At 30.8% G+C, this 19,863-nt stretch overlaps 2 protein-coding genes and 1 long non-coding RNA gene across 3 annotated transcripts; 1 reads left to right on the plus strand and 2 right to left on the minus strand.

Annotated features, from left to right (window-relative positions):
* Window positions 1-6,564: 6,564 nt before the first annotated feature.
* On the minus strand, window positions 6,565-7,844 carry LOC120165353. Its single transcript, XR_005519808.1, has 2 exons — window positions 7,585-7,844; window positions 6,565-7,098 (listed from the first exon to the last, which is right to left on the minus strand). It is a non-coding gene; the product is annotated as an uncharacterized LOC120165353 (long non-coding RNA).
* A 176-nt stretch (window positions 7,845-8,020) lies between these two features.
* Window positions 8,021-10,269, plus strand: LOC120165228 (zinc finger BED domain-containing protein RICESLEEPER 2-like). Its single transcript, XM_039174789.1, has 3 exons — window positions 8,021-8,285; window positions 9,395-10,113; window positions 10,258-10,269. Exons 1-3 carry the CDS (start codon window positions 8,021-8,023, stop codon window positions 10,267-10,269), a joined length of 996 nt encoding a protein of 331 aa, XP_039030720.1.
* Window positions 10,270-15,801: 5,532 nt separating this feature from the next.
* LOC120165229 lies at window positions 15,802-16,643 on the minus strand. Its single transcript, XM_039174790.1, has 2 exons — window positions 16,366-16,643; window positions 15,802-16,248 (listed from the first exon to the last, which is right to left on the minus strand). Exons 1-2 carry the CDS (start codon window positions 16,528-16,530, stop codon window positions 15,802-15,804), a joined length of 612 nt encoding a protein of 203 aa, XP_039030721.1. The 5' UTR covers window positions 16,531-16,643.
* Between the last annotated feature and the right edge of the window lie 3,220 nt (window positions 16,644-19,863).

The raw sequence follows: 19,863 nt of genomic DNA on the forward strand, positions 1-19,863 counted from the left end.
CTTTTTGTAACTTATGTTTTTTATTTCATGTATTTTTTTTATTATCTACTTTTTAACATGTATTCTTTTATTATTATTATTATTGAGTTTATTGAATTTTATTTTCTATTTTCTATTATTTGTTTATTTTTTGTATTTTATTTTCCATGCATTATTTTTTTGTTTGTGATTTTTATTCTCCATTTTATGTTTTTCTAGGACTATGACAAAGAGGCCATGTATTCTTATTGTGCAAAGACACAATTGGATGTTTACTTGGACAATTCTAAAATGGATAAGAAAGTGGAGTTAGACATCCTTAATTTTTGGAAAGAAAATGAGCATCGATACTAAAAACTTTCTCATCTTGCTAGAGATATATTGATTGTGCCCCTCACAACTCTTGCTTCACAATCACCTTCAGCATAGGAGGTAGAATATTGAATAAATGGAGAAGTTCTTACATCTCTGAAAATGTGGAGGCTTTGCTAACATCTCATAGTTGGTTGCTCGATTATGAATGTAAGTTTTTTTATTACCTCTTGAATTTATTGTTAATTTCCTATAGTAAAATTTGTTTCTACATTATCTTGCATTACTAGTCTATTACATTTGTTTATTTTGAATTTAAAATGACATTATTTAATTTTTTATTTCACAAATAATATTAAAAAATTAATAATTTCTCGTTATTATTTGTGCAGCTACGGAAGATGATGAGTTTGTTGGCTCTTATGTGGATTGGAATGTAACAAAATCTAATAGTTGATGCATATGGTATTTGTGTTTACCAGTATTATAAGATTTAGGAAGGTTGAGTTTAGTTTTTCAGACAATTTTATTGATTTTTTTTAAATTTTGTTAATAAATTCTTTACTAAGAAAATATAATCAAGTTTGATATGCAGGAGTTGTCGAGTACAGGTATTTGATTTGGTTTGTATCTTCATATCACTTTTAAATGAGAACTTTTTATTTAACACTTGTGTTCATATTAATTTATCTTGGTAAAAAAACAAAATTTATTTTCTTTTAAAGTTATTTATAGATAACCATCTAAGTGATGCAAATTAAAGTTAATCACTTAATCAAGAATTTTGGGTATGAGTAAATTTATTTTATAATCTTTCATATCAATTTTTTTTTTAATAATTTAAAAGTTAGTGGATCAAATACATAGAAGATTTTAAATTATTTAAAGATCACATACGAAAAAATCACATAACGAAAAATTATTTAAAAGGGAGAATAAAAATCACATACGAAAAAATAATGCATGGAAAATAAAATACAATAAATACATAAATAATAGAAAATAAAATTCAATAAACCCAAAAAATAATAAAAATAGAATACATGTTAAAAAAAAGTAGAAAATAAAAACAAAATACATGAAATAAAAAACATAAATTAATAAAGAAAATAAAGAAAAAATATGAAAACAACATAAAGTTAAAAATTAAGAAACTTACTGCAAAAAGGGTTAAATTTACGCTTGTATTTTTAGATGATGTGCTCAAAGTATCTGAGTTTGAGCTCAATTATAATGTTGTTTCATGTGAGCCATATGTTTCTGGAGCATATTCTTTAAAAAAACATCTCTAACTTAAATTTGACATCACGAATCTTTAAAATAGCTTCGGTTTCATTCTCAAATAAATTTTCGTAACAATACTTGAGAAAAGATGACTTACAACAAGGATCAAGAATCACCGCAAAGACAAATAATGTGTCATAATCATCCTTGCTCGAGTTGAACCAATCCTTATCTAACTTTTTCTTCATTTCTATCACCATTGTTTTCAAAATTGCATCATTGCTTCTTGCCAATGCTTTTAAAAGCATAGAAAATTTCCAAACATTTTCAAAGTACAAATTTATAGTAGGATAATAACTTCCTGAAAATAAATTAGTTATGTCATAAAATGATTTTAAAATATCTCAAATTTTCTCAAGCATTTCCCACTCTTCGGTGTTTGGACAATGGTGGAAAGAAAAATCAACTACAACCATTTGCTTAAAAGCTTCACGGTACAAAATAATCCTCTCAATCATAATATATGTAGAGTTTCATCTTGTAGGAACATCAAGCCACAACACTTTAATTTCTTCTATCTTAGCTAATTTCACATTGTGTCAAAAGTATTGTTTCTTGATTCTAACCATTTAATAGAATTCACACAATCTCTTATATTGACTATGCTCAATAATCTTAAGTCCATCCTTAACAATAAGATTCAACACATATGCAGCACATCGAACATGAAAATAAGTCTATCCACATAATAACGCTCTTCTAGCATTAAAAGTTCATTTCACATAGTCTTGCATTTTATTATTACTAGAAGCATTATCTAATGTGGTGACAAAAAATCTTATAATCAATGCCTCAATCCTAAAGTAAGTCTAGCAAAACACTACATATAGTACTTCCAGTGTGCGGTGAATCAATATAATAAAAATTCAAAACTTTATTATTTAGCTTCCGGTTAGCATCTACATAATGAACAATCAAGTGCAAATATCTCTCTGTTTGACAAGATGTCCACATATCATATGTCAAAGAAATTCGACCAGAGACATTACGAAGAATCTCCTTTAAGTTATTTTTTAAAGTTTTATGCAATTTCAAGCAATCAGCTTTTGAGTGTTTGTATATATATTTCTAACTTGGTTGTTCAAATATGCATGAATTTTTCTATTACCTTCATGTTTAACCCAAGTAAAAGTATATAGGTGCTTTATAATTGCTTTAGCCACCAAATCTTTGTAGACCTTTTGATCATAATCTTTTGATTCTTCTCACTTTGTTCTCAAACTATTCTTATAAGCAAAATAGTTTTACATTTGGCAAAATGTTTTTGCATATTAGATGTTCCATAGTGTGAGATAGAAATAAAGGAAGCCGTTCCGCAATATTTACAAAGTGCCCTCTCTTTTCCATCATTAGTTTCTATCGGATCAAGACTGAGAAAATGTGTCCAAACCTTACTTCGTCTCTTAGAAAAGCATGGTGATTCTGGTATAAGAACATTGTTTGTATCAATTTGAACATAACATATATTATCATCTGATTCCATGACTATCAAAACAAATAAAAATATTGTTAGTATTAATTTAAACCTATTTTAAGTTTTAACCATATACAGTTACATCCTACAAGATCATGCACATACATTTATATTTTTTTTTCTAGCATTTAAATTTATAGAATTAACATTTGCCCTTAGCAAATTCTGAACATATGTAAAGTAGCTATAAATTACACTAAAAAATATTAACTATTGTTTTTATATTTATATGCTTTAGCAAATTCTGCACAAATTCAACACGCATACATTTATATATGTTTCTAAATATTTGCTTTTTCTAAATATTAACTATTGCGTTTATATTTATTTACTTTTTCTCTCCGCAGATTCAATACCAAGGCCATACAAACACATAACGATGATTGCCACTAATTGAACGCCCAATTGTGCATTATAGATCAATGAAATAAGTGATATTGACTCTGGTTGGCAGCAACATAAAGCAGGCATAATCAACTAATCCCAAACGGCAAAGCAACAAGCCAACAAAACATGGACCAGACATGTGAAAATAACCTGCAAAATCACTCAAACTACTCCCAGCAAGCAGAACGATAAGATTCATAAAATAACTGACGTAAACAGCGTCTAGTTGGCTCTGGGTCTCTGACTGTTTGTGGCGAGGGAAAAATGAAGATGAATCGATGAGGCAATGATGAGAGAGTGCGGCTGGTGCGATAGTTATGAACCAGGGATTTCAATTTTGAAATTTAGGGTTGAGAATTGGGGACGTGCTAGTGGCGAGTTTGATTTGTGTTTGGCGGTTTGAGAACGTGAAACTTTGAAAATATGAAAGGGAGTTGCTTTCATAAAATAATATAAAAATAAATTATTTTAAAAAAGAATTGAATATCATATCATTAGGCACTCGATTAAGTAATATTTTATGATTCGATCCCGATTTAAAAATCTATAAAAAAAACAATAGTTTAATATTTCATTATATATACCCAATAATTCAGGTCCACAGTGCAAGGATTAATAGATAAAGAGAAGGAATATAATTAGGGTTTGTGTTTAGACTACTTTACTTTGATCTTGTTTTTTAAAAGAAAATGTTAAGAATTAAAATATTCATTTTTAAACAAAATTAATAAATATCTTATTTTTATAATATATAAATATTTATTTTTATTTATAATAATTGAGATCAAAATTTATAACTTATAATTTAATATTTCACCAAATAGGTTGCACCACATACTTTTTAGGTTAGAACAATATGAAATTCAAGTCACAAATCTAATGTCTTATACGTTCTTGTCATCCATAAATGATAGTGTAATTTGAAACATTGAATGCTTGAAAGTTGAACTTGAACCTAAATGATAAAGATTGAATGACAAAATCATATTTTTTTCTTATAAGAATATATCAATAATTTATATATACTTGATTGGACTTATACTTAATTCATCAACTCGAATTGACCCAAACATCTAAAAATTGACTCGAACCGAAACTGATCAATTTGATACTAATCTGACCCGAAAATCAACCGGTATGATATTGACTCTACCCGAAATCAACCGATTTGGTATTAACTCGACCCGAAAACCCACCGATATGGTTTTGACCAACCCGAAAACTAATCGATGTGATACCCGACCCGAAAACTAACCGATTTAATTTTGACCCAACCCAGTGCCTGATCCGACTCTACTTATCATTGTCCTGAATTAAAACTGAAATTGAAATGACATGACCTAAACCGAATCAAGTCTCAAATCGAAATGACCGGACTCGAAATGACCCGGTCTGAATGACCGATCTAAATGACCCGTTTGCGACCTCTAAATTCAACATGGTATCAAAATTTGGGGATTATGTGGTTTTCTTTTTGAGCATTTTGGTCTTCTTGTTCTTGGTTTTCTTGTTTGTGGTGCCTCTGTCATTGGGGATAAAATTTTCACTAATAAGAAAATCAATGTGGTATTGGATAAGTTTAATTTTCTGTAATGAAAACAACAGATTTTTCTTGCAGTTCGCAGTGACTGGCTGGAAAAGTTGCTCATCGATGCTGTCTCTCCACCCAGCTCAACGGTGACTCTCGAGAATGGTTCGGGTTCCAAATGAGGTGTTTGAGGCATTTATTCCCCAAGATAACGCGTTAGCTTCTTGGTTTCTCTCCACCGTGAGTACCTCGTTGTTGCCTTAGCTGGTTGGTGCTGAAACGACGACTGACATATGGAGAACTATTGATAGATTCTTTGCAAGCAAAATGGCTGCCAGGATCATGAATCTCCATGATAAGCTTAAAATGTTTCGGAAAGGCTATTTAAGCAAACGTGCTTTCATATCTCAAGTCAAAGAGGTCAGCGATGCGTTGGTCGCATGTGGCAGTCCCATATCGGAGTATGAACAAGTTGCCACGATTCTGGGCGCTCTCCCCTCTCAATATCGGTCTGGCTTCACCGTTATTACGGCCAGTCAAGAACCTCTTTCTCTTGAAGGGCTTATTTCAGTTATCTTTGATGTTAAAATTCAACAACAAAATTTTGATCGGCTTGAATTCAAATTAAACTCTATCTACATTATTTCTTCAATTTAAATAATTATCTTCTAAAATTAAGAGAATATGTTTTAACTTCGACATTCTCCAAGGATCAAACTAAGTCTGATGACTTCGGCAAGTCCAAAATACTCCCTAAAATTCATTGTGAGGATTTCTACGACAAACAGACGAGACTCAAATTTACGGGTTCTGACATAGCATACCTCTAGCGTTTATGTTGTTTTCACGCTCACTAACTAACAATTAGGGGTGGGAATAGGCCAGGCCGGCTTACAAGGGTCTACGGCCTGACCTACATAAAGCCTGACCTTACCTATTTAATAAAAAGATCAGGCTCGAGTTTTTTTTAAAAGCCTGTTAACTTAAATAGGACAGGCTCAGGCTTATTATAAAACCTTATAAGCCTGATAGACCGGCCTATTTATACAAATATATACTTATTATATTTTTTGGGTACGATAAATATATATTGTCCAGTTTAGTTGACAAATCGCAGGCCGCAACTACCAAGTCTCCAACGTTGTCAACGTTTTCGGGCTCGTTGTTATTTGTTACATTCTTTTTTCTCTAAAATACACAACTATTATCTTGCAGTGAAAGTTGGGAAAAAATGTAAATTGGATTGGTTTAACTATAAATCATTATTAGTGAGAAAAGAGAAGGAAATTGGACCCATATGGTTTACAAATTACACATGTGTGTCTCCTTTTCAGTCTATTCCAGAAAAAAAAAAAACAGAGAACATGACATGAATCAATTTCCAAAAAACGTGTATGATTCTGATAGCTTTTATTTCAAGCTCATGTTGATAGTTTAAGAACCAAAAGAATGAAATGCATAAAATCAGTAAAGGTTCACAAAATCACAATCTGGAATCAGTTTCCAAATGGTTTTTCTCATTCTATTCTGGCCATGAGGATTGAGAAGGCAATGGCAAACATCAGTTGAAAATACTTGTAGTCATAAATGATTCATGATCGAGAGTCGAAACACACATATATTCCTGAATGAAATGACAATATGACAAGCTTCAAAGAAGGGGGAAACATGATAGATTGAATATAAACAAATGACATTCTAATTGTACTCTTGTGTATGTGTAGGTGGTTCTATCAATTTCACGGTACGGGGAAGAAGAAACTCGGCAAATATAGGATAGTGACTAGTGAGAGGAGGGGTAATAACCATCGATGTTATCAATATCATTGACCACTTCTTCACATGAAGAGGGTATAATTGTATAAGATAAACATGGGGGATTGAGACATCAGACCATTGCATACGCATTGAACAGAACAATTTAACGTGGCATATGCATCGAACAGAATAATTTAACGTGGCATATGCATTGAACAGAACAGATTACAGAACACACAGCAGTCAGCAGACCATGCCAGCACTCTGCCCAAAACAGTGCGCCACCGGCGCGCGAATCCACCGAGCCCATCCATGCCTGTCGGCCACCCACCGAAGCCATCACTCTCGACCATGCTCGCCCTGACCACACCCATACCTGCAGCACCCACAACTCGATGCATCAGTGGAAATTAAGGATGTTTTTGTTTTCCAAGAATGGGGTATAACCGATTAACCGTATAAACGAAAAGAATCATCACTTCATCAGCCAATGCCATCACGATTCACGAAAAAAGGGGAGGGGAAATAAAAATAGGGATCAGTGAAGATAAACATGGGGGATTGAAGAATTAAAAAAAGCTACAAGTCTACAACCATTCGAAGGGGTAACGACAATAACAGAGAGGGTTCTCGGTTTTTCAACAGAAGAGGCGAGAGCATTCATCAAGATTTGGGGGAAAACAGCTACAACCATTCGACGGAAACAATCAATGTAAGGGTTTTCTTACCCATTTTCGAAAGGAAAATAACAAATAACACAACAAGCATGTTTGGAAGTATTTCTTGTTTAGTAATTCTTTCTTAGTCTGCATGTGTTCTAGTAGTGACAGAAAGAGGAGAGTGAGGAAAATATCGTTTTTACCTTAGGGAGTAGTTGAGCCTTCGTCAGAGTGCTTCATCGGTCGAGTGAAATAAGGTTGATTTAGGGGTCTAGAGGTTCTCGGTCGGGGTTATAGGGTAGGATTTGGTTAAGAGTTTAGGGTTCTTGGTTCTTCATCATAGCAAGATAATGGCGGTGCTGGTAAGATGTAAGGCTTGTGTTGTCTAGGGTTCGAAGAAGATGGGGAGATGAAGAGGGAGAGTTAGAGAGGAAACGGTGGGATAAGAGAAGCGGTTGATATAATAAAGTGAGGCTAGGGTTAATTTTTTAACCTAAAATTGTATTTAATAACTTACCAAAATGATGTCGTTTATGTGATGCATTATTAATTTTGCATGTCAATTTTAATGGTTCTTCTTGTTGTTTGTTGTCCTATGTTGTATCATGTTTTAATTTATATTTTTACTATGTTTAGAAGATGTGTTCTCCCTTGAAAATTAGTGAACCAAAAGCATCCACTCATACAAATGATAATGAGGTGAATATACAAGTTCCTACAGATTCAACTCAAGTAGAAGCTAACAATCAAGAAAATGAACATGAAGAACCAGTTGTCGGGAGAAGGAGGAAAAGAACTTCAGTTGTTTGGAATGATTTTGATGAAATGGAAATCTCCCTTGGGGTGAAGAAAGTTGTTTGCAGATACTGCAAAAGTAAATTTGCTATTGGTGGAATTGGGTCAAGTACTACCCATTTGAAAAGACATTCCAAAAGTTGCATTCAAAAGAAGGCTAAAACAACTGCTGAAAGTAGACAACCCACCATTCCATTCCAGCCTTTATATTCAAATAACCCTTTTATGATTCCCGATGTTAGATACTCTAACTAAAAGATGAGGAAATAATTGCAACTACTATCATGGTTCATGAGTATCCTTTTAGTGTTGTTGAGGATTCTATTTGGATGTGGGCCTTCCAATATGCAAACCTTGATTTTCATAAGGTTACTCATAAAACTGCAAGAAATGATTGTTTGGCACTTTTTGAGATGGAGAAGAAAACATTGAAGAAATTGTTATAAAGTGTGAGCAAGATGAGTTTAACTACAGATATATGGAAATCTAGCTATCAAGTAGTTGAATATATGGTTATTAATGGACATTTCATTGACGCGAGATTGAATCTTCAAAAAAGAGTTTTAAGTTTTGTGAAAGTGCCTGCTCCAAGGCGTGGTATTGATGTTGCTGATGCTATTTTTAAGTGTTTGAAAACTTGGGGATTTGAAAATAAAGTTTTTTCAATATGTGGATAATGCTTCTTACAATGACTCATGCATAAGATGTCTCAAAGAGAATATATCTCTAAGTAGTAAGTTATTCCTTCGTGGCTCTTTGTTTCATGTTAGATGTTGTGCTCACATATTGAATTTGTTAGTGCAAGATGGCCTTAATACAATTAAGGATATCATTTTCAATATTCGTGAAAGTGTCAAATATATTAGCCACAACGATGCAAGACTAAAAGTATTTTGTGATGTTGTTGAGCAAAAACGCTTGAAAGAAAGGAAACTTGTTATTGATTGTCCAACAAGATGGAATTCAACCTTTAATATGTTGTCAACTGCTTTGAAATTTAAGATTGCATTTTCTTCTTACAAAGAATGAGAGCCTCACTATAATTATGCACCTTCACTTGAGGAGTGGAATCAAGTTGAGAAAGTTTGTAAGCTGCTGGAAGTTTTAAATCTTGCTACTCATGTCATCTTAGGTACAATAACAAATAATGTTTTTGTATTTTATTAGATCATTTTGTTATCCCTAAATGTCTTTGATATAACTATTATTTAAATGCAGGTAGTGAGTATCCGACTGCAAATTTGTATTTGACAGAAGTTTGGAAGGTTAAACAAATACTTGATAAGGAGATTGAAGCTGAAGATCTCTTCATGAGGGAAATGGTAGGTCTAATGAAGAAAAAGTTTGAAAAATATTGGGGGGAATGTAATATGTTGATGGCTATCGCAAGTGTTTTGGATCCTAGGTGCAAATTTCATATGGTGAGTATATGTTTTCCCTTGATATATTCTAAAGAAGTTGCTAATGAGAATATAAAGAATGTGAAAAGTTCATTTGAAGAATTGTATGATGAGTATGTAGGTCTATGTTTACAAGAGTCTATGTCTAGTGTTGTTAATTTAGATGATAATATTTCATCATCCTCCCAATTGAATACTTCAGTTGTCACTGGTTTTGACGAAATTATGAGCATGCTACGTGAAAAGGAAGCTGTTTCTCCTATAAAATCAGAATTGCAGGATTATCTTGATGAAGGTATTTATGTTCCTAACACTAATTCCTTCAGTGCTTTGGACTGGTGGAGGAACAATAGCATGAAATATAAGATATTGTTTAAGATAGCTGCTGATATACTAGCTATTCCAATTTCAACTGTGGCATCGGAGTCCACATTTAGTGCTGGAAGTAGAGTAATTGATGAATTTCGCTCTAAGTTAAACGAAGAATTTGTTGAAGCTCTAATTTGTGGTGGAGATTGGTTTCATCATAAATATAATGTAAAGAAAAAAATCAAAGGTTAATATTAATTATTATAATTTTTATAAGTAATATTTAATCATTTTTAGCAACTTGTTCATTTATTTCTGTAGTGTTTTCAATCCAGTAACTAATATTTATGTACTTTTCTTCTTATTTTGAAGGCTGAAAAATAAGAGATACAAATCACATTGAAGTTTTGATATACCAGTTCTGTTCAAATGGAATGGAGATGTAGGAGTTATTTTTTGTTTGTAATAGTTAATATGTTGGTTTGATAGACTTGGATGGTGCTACCTCAAGTATGAGGTTCTATTTTGTTTTGGATTATTTTATATTGATTTCAGTTTATATTAAAAATTAATTTAGCCTATTAATTTATAGAATGTGTGTTATTTTTTTAAACAAGCTTTTAAACAGGCTATCGAGCCAGGCCGAGCCAAAATAAAAGCCTTTGACAGGCTATTGGCTAGGCTCAGGCCTACAAAATTCATCGTAGGCCAGGCTCAGGCCTATTAAAGCCTGACTCAGGCCTATTAAAACCTGGCCTGGCCTGGCCTATTCCTACCGCTACTAACAATCAATTAATTAGAAAACGCTTTTTAATCTGAACTATTTTGTCATCTTATAGTCAAACAAGTGGACCAAACGTGGACTAAGCAACTTATAGGTGAACATGACAAGTGGGATAGATATGAAGTCAACATAATTATTTGGACCCGAGCCAACAGAGAGATTTTTTTAAAAAAGGTTATGGTAAAATTTCTCTAATTTGATTTAACTCCGTTTATTTTTAAATTTTTTAGATAAAATTTGAACCTAATTTGATATGAAATAAATATATTTATAAAAATATTATTTTTATAAATTAAAATAGGGATCTAATTGAAAAATAATAATTTAGAGAGATACTATTACAATTGTCCTTAAATATATAAGGTATAATTACATTATTTTTCGGGTCGGACCGAATTAGATATTTTTCACCCTAAACTCAAATCCAACTCGACACGAATATACTCTCTAAAAAAACTCGATTCAAAATCGTTTTTTATAAAAAAAAACTCGATCCAATAGAATTAAGTCGAATCAGAACCTATTGAGTCCATATCTCATTCCCATCCTACTCCCAATCCTCATGATCTCTTCTTCCTTTTTCTTTTTCATTTTTAATTTTATTCTTCATTTAGTTTTTCTCTTTTGATTTCTTATGCTTACATATTTCTTTGCAAAGTTTGTATAGAAGATCTAAACTTGCAAAGAAGATTTCATTTTACTTTCATTGGGTAGCTATTATTAATGATCCTAAGTATTATGGAAGTTTTTATATTAGGATAAAAATATTAGATATCGTTGAACTTTAGGCATTGTACCATTTATACCACTGAATTTTTAATTTTGTCAATGATTGAATTTTGTTTTAATTATACCATTTGGTCGTTAAATCGTTAACGACACAATAATGTGACTAATGAATACTAACATGTACGCTTCACCCAAAAGACATCGCTTTGATTCAATTATTTTGGTGTTTAAAAAATTAAAAATGATGTCATTTTGTTGAATAAAAATTAAAGAAAAATTATGCTCTTTACTAATTTTAAACTAAGGGCACCTTAACTCTATAGCACACACTTAACCACTACAACAATTTGTAATTTTAAAGCTATTTTAACATATATAATATATATTTTAAACTGCAATTTAGATTAATTCTAAAATCCTAAATAGCATAGCGATTAAACCCAAATTTTCCTATTATAGTCTCACATCTCTAAACCCTAAAATCTCAAGGTTTCACCAGCAATGGGTATCGACTTGATCTCGACCGCAAAAGCAATGGCTTATAATGTTTGGTGGTTTCAATTTCTTCTTCCCGATTCGCATGATTCACTCACCAATCTAGTTCTGGCTAACAAGTAACATAAAAAAGTTATATTTGGATATCCTGTCGTTAAAAATTTAATGGTGATGTTGACGTGTCACAATAAGATAATAACATGTCATCATTAAAAAAGATAAAAAAATATCACGTCAAGAGTTCTATTAATTTTTTAACGACATGATACCAAATTGAAATCAAAACTAAACTAGGTATGATTTTGAAAAAAGATAAAGTTTAGGTACCAAAACATAATAAAAATAATAATTTAATTACTAAGTGTAGTTTACCCCAAAGATAATAAACCTGGCCCATTCTCAAAACATCCATAGTTTTGCCGTTAAAATTTTAATATTTTAGAAATTTTCAAGGCCCCTCACTCCTAATGCAAACTCTCTCCCTCGGAATTTATCTGCTGCTTTTCATTCCAGCTTCACATTTTTTAGGGTAAATTATAAATTGGTAACTGAACTTTATATTTTCTCTTATTTTACTCGATGTACTTTAAATCTTTTCAACTTTTTCATTAAACTTAATGCATAAGATTTTTTTTGTCACTAAGTCATTTTCTCATTAACATCATTATAAATGAGTTGTATATAGGTGCAAAATGATGTCATTTTGGTAAAAGTTTTATTTTTTTAAACGGCAGCGTTTTAATGCCGTTAATTATTTAACGGCGTAGTGAAAAAAAACTCAATGTATTAAGTTTATGAGTAAATTGAAAACTTTTAAAATTTAATGAACAAAATAAGAGAGAGTAAAGTTCAGAGACAAAATTTGTAATTTACCTTTTTCTTTTTATTTAAAGATTTTCTCTTCCCCGCTTGTAATAGTTTTGCAGACGACTTTGTTCAAAATTTGTTAAGTATATAATTTGTGGTAGATCTAAAAATATTTTTTAAGTTGAGCACATATATGTTAATAATATAATTTTTTTTAGATAAAATTAACATAAATAAAATTTTATGAAAGATACCATTAATAAAATAATTTATTAATTAAAAAATTCGAATTTCAACATTATTACTATTCACCTCAACAATACGTGGCTCCGCCACTGACTGCAATGCTTCCTGCCACAAAACCAACGGCAAAATTTGTATCAAGGACGATACTTGCACGAGCTTTCATCACTATATTAGCAAGCAATTTTCACCTGAGATGAAAAGGTCAAAAGAAAATTGCTTTAACAAGCATCAAACATATCTGAAAATGAACCATAGGAAAACTTACGTTTGATTATAAAAAATATTTTCTATTTCTATTTTTTGTGTTTTGTTTTCAGAAAATAGTTTTTATTTTCAGTTTTTGTAAAATTAGAAAACATGCTTAGTTAATATAAATAAAAATTTGAATCTAAACATAAAATAGTAAAAATGTATTTAATATCTAATTTTTAAAAATAGAAATGAATGAATAGTTATTAAAAAGTAAATTAAATTATAATTATTAAAAAAATCATTACATTAATTTAACATGTGAGTTATAAAAATATAAAACAATAAAGTTGATAAGAAATTCCATTTTAATTTATCATAAGAATTTAATGTTATTTTATATTGGATATCAATTAAATTATTAAAATACAAAAAATATTGTTATATGTAGGAGCACACAAAAATGTCACTAAAATAAACATATGTTTAATGATAATTGAGGTCCTCAAACATTTAGAAAAAATAATTAGTGTAGTCTTTGTACACTTTTTGCACTAAAAACAAAATTAATCTAACCCTTTGAAGAACATAATCAAACATTGGTTGTCGCGACGTTTTCGTGAAAGTTAATAAATTTACATGACATTATACAATATTGATGTGACAATTTATGATACTATTGTGATAGTACAAAATAGACGATGATGTGGTAGATGAGTTTAATTGATTCTTTTGGAAGTTTGATGGCGTAATTTATTTTTTAAATAAAAATTAATTAAATTAAAAATATAAAATATAAACAATTATTAAGATATTCAATAAATTAAATATAAGGCTTAAGGGCTACTTTATCCCTGTAGTATATCCAATTTATTATTTTCTCCCTAATGGTATTTTCGCATGGGGCATCATCCTAGCCCTTGAATTCTGTTGACAAATTTGACTAACAGAACCATGAGTCTTCTACATTGTGGATTAAGTGATTACGCTAAAATATTTACCAAACACAATGGTTAGAAAAAAATCTCAAAATTTTATTACTTATTTCAAAGAGGTTAAGGGATTATGTTAAAATTTTGAGGATTTTTTTCCAACCGTTGTGTTTAGTAAATATTTTATTATTTATTTTTAGTAATTATCACGTCATCATCAAGCCACGTCAGTAATATTGGTTAATGTGAAAATTGCTGGCGTCCACAAACTCAGAAGACTAACGGCTCTATTAGTCAAAACTGTCTGTGTAGGCTAGGATGTTGATCCTAAACAACTTCGAGGGCTAAATTAATGCAAAAATATCAGAAGGGCGAAAATGATAAATTAAATCTACTACAAGAACAAAAATAGCCCTTGAGCCTAAAAACAAAAATACTATAAAATTAAATTATTAAAAAACTCAATTTAAGGATTATATTGAGTGTAAAAAAAGTTTAGGGACTATATTGATTTTGTTTGAAAAAGTTTGAAGGTTTCATATACCATTAAACCAAAAAATTATTGTTAGAATAATTTGAACCATTGTAAGTTAAGTTAAAAATCTAAATCTCATGTTTCATTATTTTTCGAATTTTCAAAACAATTTTAATTTCAATATTTTCATATTTTCATTCATTTTTTTTTTCATTTTCCAAAGTCATTTTTTAATTTTACAATCAAATATATTTTCCTAATATTTTCTACTTTTTAAGATAATAAAGTAAAAATAATTTGTATTTTCTAAAACGAAAAGAACTAAAGATTTAGGAAAAGAAAGTCTCACTATCCAAATTGTTGTTCAAGGCAAGTCCATAAGATGCAGGAGCTCTGAACATTTGTAAAGAATATATCAGCTACGATGACCGTCTCAGTGAATTTTATCAAACTGAAGAATATTACAGTACTTATTGGTTATAGAAAAGCCGTGCAAGAGTTTCTATTAGGATGTTAATGGGTTCAGCAGCTCGTTAGTTACTTGAATTTGATTCGTTAGTTTCTATTAAGATGTTAAATTATTAATTAATAGTTACTATTAATTTATTAATTTTCTAATAAACAAGAAAGATAATAAATTATTTATTAATAATTATTAATACAATAATTATCAATTTACTAGATTTTACATATAATTTAAAAATAAGGTAAAGATTCTGGTGAACTTAACGATCAATGAGTCGACTTGAGCAACGAGCAACGAATCTAGTCGAACAACAAATTATTTTAACGAACACGAGTCGAACAAAATTTTATCGAGCTTAATGAGCAATAAGTCGAGTAACAAATTATTTTAACAATAATGAATCGAGCAAAAGGTTATCGGACTTAATGAGCAAAGAATTGAGTCGAGCAACAATTTTTTAACGAGCACTACTCAACTATCGATCGACTAGCTGGATAATCACCCTAGTTTCTACTTGCAAAAGGGTATTTTCCAGTTCAACATATTAAGGAGTTGCAGATGCTAAAAGACGTGCAATTATGCCTGCAACTAATTGGACTTATGGGGTCAATGTTGGATCATTATTAGTTGTGAATTATTCCATTTAATTGCTAAAGAAAATGTCATAACAAAGCATGTGAATGCCAACCTAATTCACAACAACAACAACAAATTTATAAAACAGAAGAAGGAACTCAAGCATGTTCTGTAAGAAATTGAGTTGTAACTTCATATCATATTAATGATGTAATAATCATCCTCTGCCACAAAAAACATCCAGAGGCATCTTTGAGATAGTCAATAAACTATCCAACGTTTCTGCTTTTTCTTTTGAATACATAGCCGAAACAAGCAATCTTCTCTGTGAATTACTAAAAGAATTTTCCTTGGAATGATAAAAACGAATTGTAGATGAAATAAGAATCAATTTGACTGTAATTCCAACAATATTTTTCCACTTCCAGGGCTTGAATAACACTGTAAACCAGCAAAAGAGAAAACCTGAAAGCCCTCTCCTCGTGCTTTGACCTTCATTTTTCTTCACAGTTTCTTCCATATTGTTGAAACAAGCACTCAACTCTTTAGCCACATCCAGGGGTCTTCCTTCATACTGTGTTACTTGTTTTATGAGAAATATTCTGCTTTGTTCCAATCGACTGAGGACCGAATGCCTCTCTGTCAGCTGCCGAGCCTGCAATTTCTGCATGTAGATATGAACATAAACCTCTAAAAAGGCCTGCAATTACTTGTTATCTTGATGTTGGGATCTAAAGGGAAATATGATGGGAAGTAAAGGAGACGAAAAAAGTTGCAAAACCTGGAAATGCAAAAGGGTGTTGTCAACATCCTTCACTGAATTCCTGATGGCAATCAACCCCTTCCTTTCCTCAAATGGAATCTGCTTTGAACAATGCCTGCAGAAGATGATACTGTTTTCAATTTCTTGGATGAGAGTCTGCAGTTTCTTGTGATTCAACTCCATTGGTGGAAAAAGGAAAACACATTCCCCAATATTCAGAACACTACTGTTCCTTCCGGAATTATACTAACTTTTTAAAGTCCCACCATTTGCACTTTATTCTGTCATTTTTGTGTCTTTATACAAATTACTACTCTTTTTCTTTTCTTGGTTGTGGTGGACGAAAAAGAGAGGTTGAGGAATAATTTGGAAGATTATAGAATGGAAGATCGGCCTATACTTTTTAATGGTGTTTTCTCAATGGACAAAATCATTCTGATGTTTTTCACTTCGCTTTGTGTGTGTAGGTTTGCTTTAAAAGTACAATATTTAAGGATGTCAACCGTTCGGGTTGGGTCGGGTTTTTGTTCAACTCGATCTGCCCCGAAAAATATATACACTCCATCTGAATCTAATTCAACCCGGCTCGAAAAATATATATTTTTCATTAGGCTCCAACTCGATCCGAACTTTTAAATTATAAATCTGACATAATTCGGTCCTACTCGACCCAATATAAAATAACGGCTTAATTAAAAAAACAATAGAGAGGACATATTATAGCAATTATCCATAAATGTATTTGAAAAAATTACATTATTACCCTCGGGTCGGGTTGTCAGATTGAAGTTTTTTCACCCTCCACCTGAATCCGACCTCACTCCTTTATAAAATCCGATCCTACCCGACCAAAACTCGGAATTCTTTTTAAAATAATTTGATCCTATTGAATCAGGTCGAGTCAGATCGAAATGTTTTCACCCTCCACTTGAACTCGACTTGACCCGACTTCACTCCTGTCGCTGTTGTATTTCGAGTGGGCCCGAAATTAGGTTTCGACTTAAAAAGTGGATTAGAGTCACCACCAATAATTTATTTTAAGAACAAAATGGGTCGATCGTATTCCTTGATTTCTTACCTGATCTGCATCTTACCAAAGATGTCGGATTTGGGAGTCGGTTACAGTCAAGGAAGGATTAGCACCCCTGAACTGCCATTTCGGTACTAATTAATTTCCAGTTGTCTTAATTAAAAAAATTGCAAGTTAAAGTAAAAGGTAAAATATGATCCAAATTGCTTCCCTCCGATTCATTAAAATAGTCTTAAAAGGTCAAAAAGACGTTAGATAAAAAACACTTAATTGAACCAAAGAAAAGGCAAAGGTTAAATTATAATACTTTAAATAGAACAAAAAATATACACACGTCAAGAAATTAACGTAATAAAATAAATAGAACAACAAACAAATCATGCATTAAAAACATAGTGCGAAAATGTGAAAGAAAAAAGGTCTAAAAAAATTAATTGTGAAATTAAAGATAAACGATTACTAAAATAAAGAAAAGAAATAAAATAAAACCCCAAAAAATAGCTAGATAAATAAATATATAAACAAATAAAAACAAAATAATAATAATAAAAGACTAATCTCAAAAAAAATTAATAAAATAAAATAAAAATAAAAATAAAAATAAAACAAAACAAAACAAAACAAAATAAATAAACAAAATAAAATAAAATAAAATAAAAATAAAAATAAAAATAAGGGAAGAAATAATGGAATTAAAAAACAGAAACAAAAACATAAAAAAAGAAATAAAATAAAATAAAAAATAAAATAAAATAAAAAATTAAAATAAAATTAATAATACAATGTGTATATATAATGTAGTATTAAATAAATAAAATAAAGTAAAATAAAATAAAATAAAATAAAAGAAATATATATATATAATGTTAAAAAAATAAAACAGAAACAATCAAAAGGTAAAATAAAAATAAAAATAAAAATAAAATATATATAAATATTAACGTTAAAATAGATAAAATAAATAAAGGAGGGAATATATATAATAATAATAATAATAATAATAATAATAATAATAATAATAATAATAATAATAATAAAGAAAATAATATATAAAAAATGTAATATTAAATAAATAAAAAATAAAAACAAAAACTTGAGTTTAGAAAAGGACTAAATTATAAGAAAAACAAATTGGACGGCTAATTGTAAATCAATTAGGGGTAAAATTCAATTTTCGAGGGCCAAATAAACGTTTAGAAAACATGGGGGGACTGAAAATGTAATTAGCCCTCTTTTTCGATAAAACATGCGGATCCTAAGATCCTCGGGTCGGGTCGGGTCATCGGGCCTCCACGGGTCACGTATAAAAGCCATTTTTCATAAACAATTTTCATTTTCTCCCCTTATTTCAAAACAGATCAAATCGCACCCTAAAGAAATTCTCTCTCGTGTTCTTGGTGTTCTTCATTTGATGAAGAACACTGTCGTTCAACCAAGAAACCGGCCAGTCGTCGCCAACAGCGACAAAACCCCACTTTTTTACACCATTCGAAAAACCAATTCCGTCCTCGTTTCGAAAATCCCCATAGTTTTCGCAAAATAGCCTCGGGGAGGGCTAGATCTAAGATTCAAAATCTCAAAAACCTCCCCCATATTTATCGACGTTTCGAACCCAAAAAGAGAGAAAAAGAAAATGAAACAAGCCACATGCAAAGACCAAAAACCGAACTAGGCAAAAAAAAAAGAAAAAATAACTCCTTTATTTCCACTTTCGAAAGTTTACAAAGATTTTTTCCGATTGCCTTGTTTTTCTTTCATATTTTCTTTGTATGATTTCTTGTGTATTTCTTGGTATTTACATGCATATTTATAGTCTAAAAAAATCTATTTTTAGTTCGGTTTCTAGAGTTCCTCTTGGACTAAAACACTTGCTTTGTTGCTTGTTGGTGAGTTCTTTGAATCCATGTCGTTGTGCTGAGAAAAGTGGCTGTGGGTTGAGGCTGGGGAGAGGAGTCTTCGAATGAGGGAGTTGCGGCTGGAACGTCGCTGAGGGAACAAGGGATAGGGTTTGAAAACCTTAACTATTTTAGTTCGAGTTGGGCTTTAGTGGACCCGGGTCTCGGGTCAGGTTCCAGATCTGGGCTGCTTCTTGTTGGATCACTGTTGGGTTTATTTATACTTGGGCTTTGGGCCTAGTTCTATAAATTATTGTTAGATCTATAACCAAATAAAAACAAGTTATTATATGCTATATAATTAAATTATAACATAATATGTATATATTAAATAATATAATACATATACATTATATACCCTAAATCATAACACATTAACTATATAGCATAAATTAACTTATAAATGACATGTAATAAAGTCAGACGAAAATACGTGTCGACAACTACCCCTATTTTCCCATTATCATATAACGAGGATAGAGCAAAGATTACAAGATACAATTTTTGTCTATCACATATGCATCACTGTTTAACATCCTTTATTATGGGGATCGATCCCCATATTATCGAATATCCTCTGTTGTAGAGTTG

The sequence above is a fragment of the Hibiscus syriacus genome, unplaced genomic scaffold (assembly GCF_006381635.1).
Source record: "Hibiscus syriacus cultivar Baekdansim isolate YM2019G1 unplaced genomic scaffold, ASM638163v2 tig00111582_pilon, whole genome shotgun sequence".
NCBI classification, from domain to species: Eukaryota; Viridiplantae; Streptophyta; class Magnoliopsida; order Malvales; family Malvaceae; genus Hibiscus; species Hibiscus syriacus.

Bases quoted from the DNA above. Each gene is read 5' to 3' on its own strand.
- LOC120165228 (XM_039174789.1), top strand. From the start codon at position 8,021: ATGTGTTCTCCCTTGAAAATTAGTGAACCAAAAGCATCCACTCATACA. The intron at 8,286-9,394 runs GTACTACCCATT...ATTTAAATGCAG, and splicing joins TATTGGTGGAATTGGGTCAA to GTAGTGAGTATCCGACTGCA.
- LOC120165229 (XM_039174790.1), bottom strand. From the start codon at position 16,530: ATGGAGTTGAATCACAAGAAACTGCAGACTCTCATCCAAGAAATTGAA. The intron at 16,249-16,365 runs GTTTTGCAACTT...ATCTACATGCAG, and splicing joins ACACCCTTTTGCATTTCCAG to AAATTGCAGGCTCGGCAGCT.